The sequence below is a fragment of the Cyprinodon variegatus genome, unplaced genomic scaffold (assembly GCF_000732505.1).
Source record: "Cyprinodon variegatus isolate N-32 unplaced genomic scaffold, C_variegatus-1.0 Scaffold446, whole genome shotgun sequence".
Taxonomy (NCBI): Eukaryota; Metazoa; Chordata; class Actinopteri; order Cyprinodontiformes; family Cyprinodontidae; genus Cyprinodon; species Cyprinodon variegatus.
This window is the reverse complement of record NW_015150899.1, coordinates 355,833-357,946: the sequence shown is the minus strand read 5'-3', so window position 1 is coordinate 357,946 and position 2,114 is coordinate 355,833. Positions and strand designations below refer to the sequence as shown.

The following is a 2,114-nucleotide window of genomic DNA, read 5'->3' as shown; positions in this document are numbered from 1 at the left end:
TCTATCACCAACATAGGCCAATCAGCTAACCAGTATTTTCGCCCCTTCCCAAAATTACTTCAACTGAAGGTTTCCTGATGGATATGCGGAGCAAATCCATCTGGCGGAGTCAGGTTAGGAAAAAATTGCTTTCCGAAGAAATCTAACAGCAAATCAGGATTTAGAAATCCTTCAAAATATTGATGATAGCGATTCGATTCTGTAAGTGCTAGCGGATGTAAAGCAACAATTACTTTTTAACAACACAACGAAATTAAAAACCTATTAAATGACGACTTTAATAAACAGGTATGTACCAGACAATGTGTCTGTAATCAGTTGATAACACCAAAACTATTTTTCGTTTGAGTGCCATCGATGTCATGTTGCATTAATCACCCTCACACACTTCACTGTGACTCAATCTGCCGACTTTTCCCAACTAGAACAGTTTTATGTCGTTTGCCAGCAGCTAGTACCAACAATAGGTGCAAAAACAACCCTACCTGTAGAGTTTTTGGATGGCATGCGCAGAGGTCTTCCTGACATAAGGGGAAAGGTCCGAGGCGGCCTCCTTGATGGCCAGCATCATGATGGGGACGATAATTGGGACACGGATACTGGACAGGACCCTTAAGGCACTCGCTCGGATGAACTGGTTTGGATCCTGACAAAAGAATAAATAAAACATTTAAAAAAAAAAGATTAGTGAAAAATATTTACTCTTCAATAAGCAATGCAGTGGTAGAGAAACAGGAGTACCAAGAGAACAGCAGGTGGAAGTGCTGCAGAAAACAGTTTACTCAGGCTAACCACCGTTAGCACTACAAATTAGTTGCAAAAAGGTTAGTAAACATTTTCTTAAGTAGTTAGGTTGTAGATCTATGCGCTGCAGATGCAACGATCCTCAAACAGCCATCGTATATCAAATAATGGCAGTGAATATAGCTCTAACAATATAACTGCAATCTAAATAAAATTTTTATTTTCAGTTTTAGACAATGTGGATTACAAACATGTATAACTTGTGATTTCCTTAATATCGGATCTGGGATGTCCAGATCCGATATTATTATGGGATATCAGTCCGATATTAGCAGTAGTCTAGTTGTAAAGAAAAAAAAGAAGGGGGTGGTGATTTTTCTTTTCTTTTCTTTTTTTTGAAGCATAATTAACCTAATTAATATATTCTATTAACCTAAAGCACTATGCATGGTATGGTTGTTACATGTCAGGGCACCTTACAGTAGAACTGTAGTCAGTCCCTGGACTGGTCTAGCTATCACTAACCCTACGTAGTTAGGGACTAATGTGGAGGATAAATTTCCCACTGGGATCAGCTTCATAATCATGGTAGACAACTTCTTAAATTTTATTTATTTTGCTCAGGCTACTGGTAAGCCCACAGCCCCCCAAATTTCAAAGGCGCAATATTATTGCCATTACTGTTAATATACAGTAGAACTTTAACACAATCAGTAATAAAGTTTCACAGGGGATGGTATGGGAGGAAGGTAATTTAAGAAGCGGGATAATTTTTTTTATAAATCTTTAAGAAGGGGGATACCATCCCTCCTCATCTCCCCTCAACGCGAATACTGGGTATTAGCCAAAAAACTCATATACAATTTTATCTGCCAATATCTAAAATAGTTTTGCGGCGATGCCATTTTTTGGACCCGATACCAATACCTGGCTGTCCAGTATTGTCCGATACCGATACCATCTGTTTGAAATTAATGTGTTTATATATATATATATGAAGAACTGCATACTACTTGGATGTAAAATAATTGCCATCATGGCTTTGTCAAGCTGCTACCTACCTTTGTGAAGTAGGAAAAAGATTAATACAAAGTGAATGCCTACCGGGAATGGGTGACAATAGCTGAATAAACTCTCAAAATGGCATTGGTGCCCGATTTGTTGGAACTTGCAGATACCGGTACCACCATTTTGGTGCTGGATCAGGGCCCCGTCCGATACTGGCAGCGGTGAAACACTAATCTAAAATCTCTGACATTTACTTGTACAAAGAAACACTCTGCTTATTTTGAAAGTTTGCTACTCATTGGTTAATAACCTCTACCTAGGACATTATTTTATTGAGTCGATTTGTGTTTCTGTCTGTCTCT

At 38.4% G+C, this 2,114-nt stretch overlaps 1 protein-coding gene across 1 annotated transcript in view; it reads right to left on the bottom strand.

Moving 5' to 3' along the window:
- ap3b1 (adaptor related protein complex 3 beta 1 subunit) overlaps positions 1 to 2,114 on the bottom strand; it is a 91,916-nt gene that overhangs the window by 79,170 nt on the left and 10,632 nt on the right. The window contains exon 5 of the mRNA XM_015389047.1: positions 486 to 646. Coding sequence (XP_015244533.1) covers positions 486 to 646 — 161 coding nt within the window. The remainder of the gene's footprint in view (positions 1 to 485; positions 647 to 2,114) is intronic.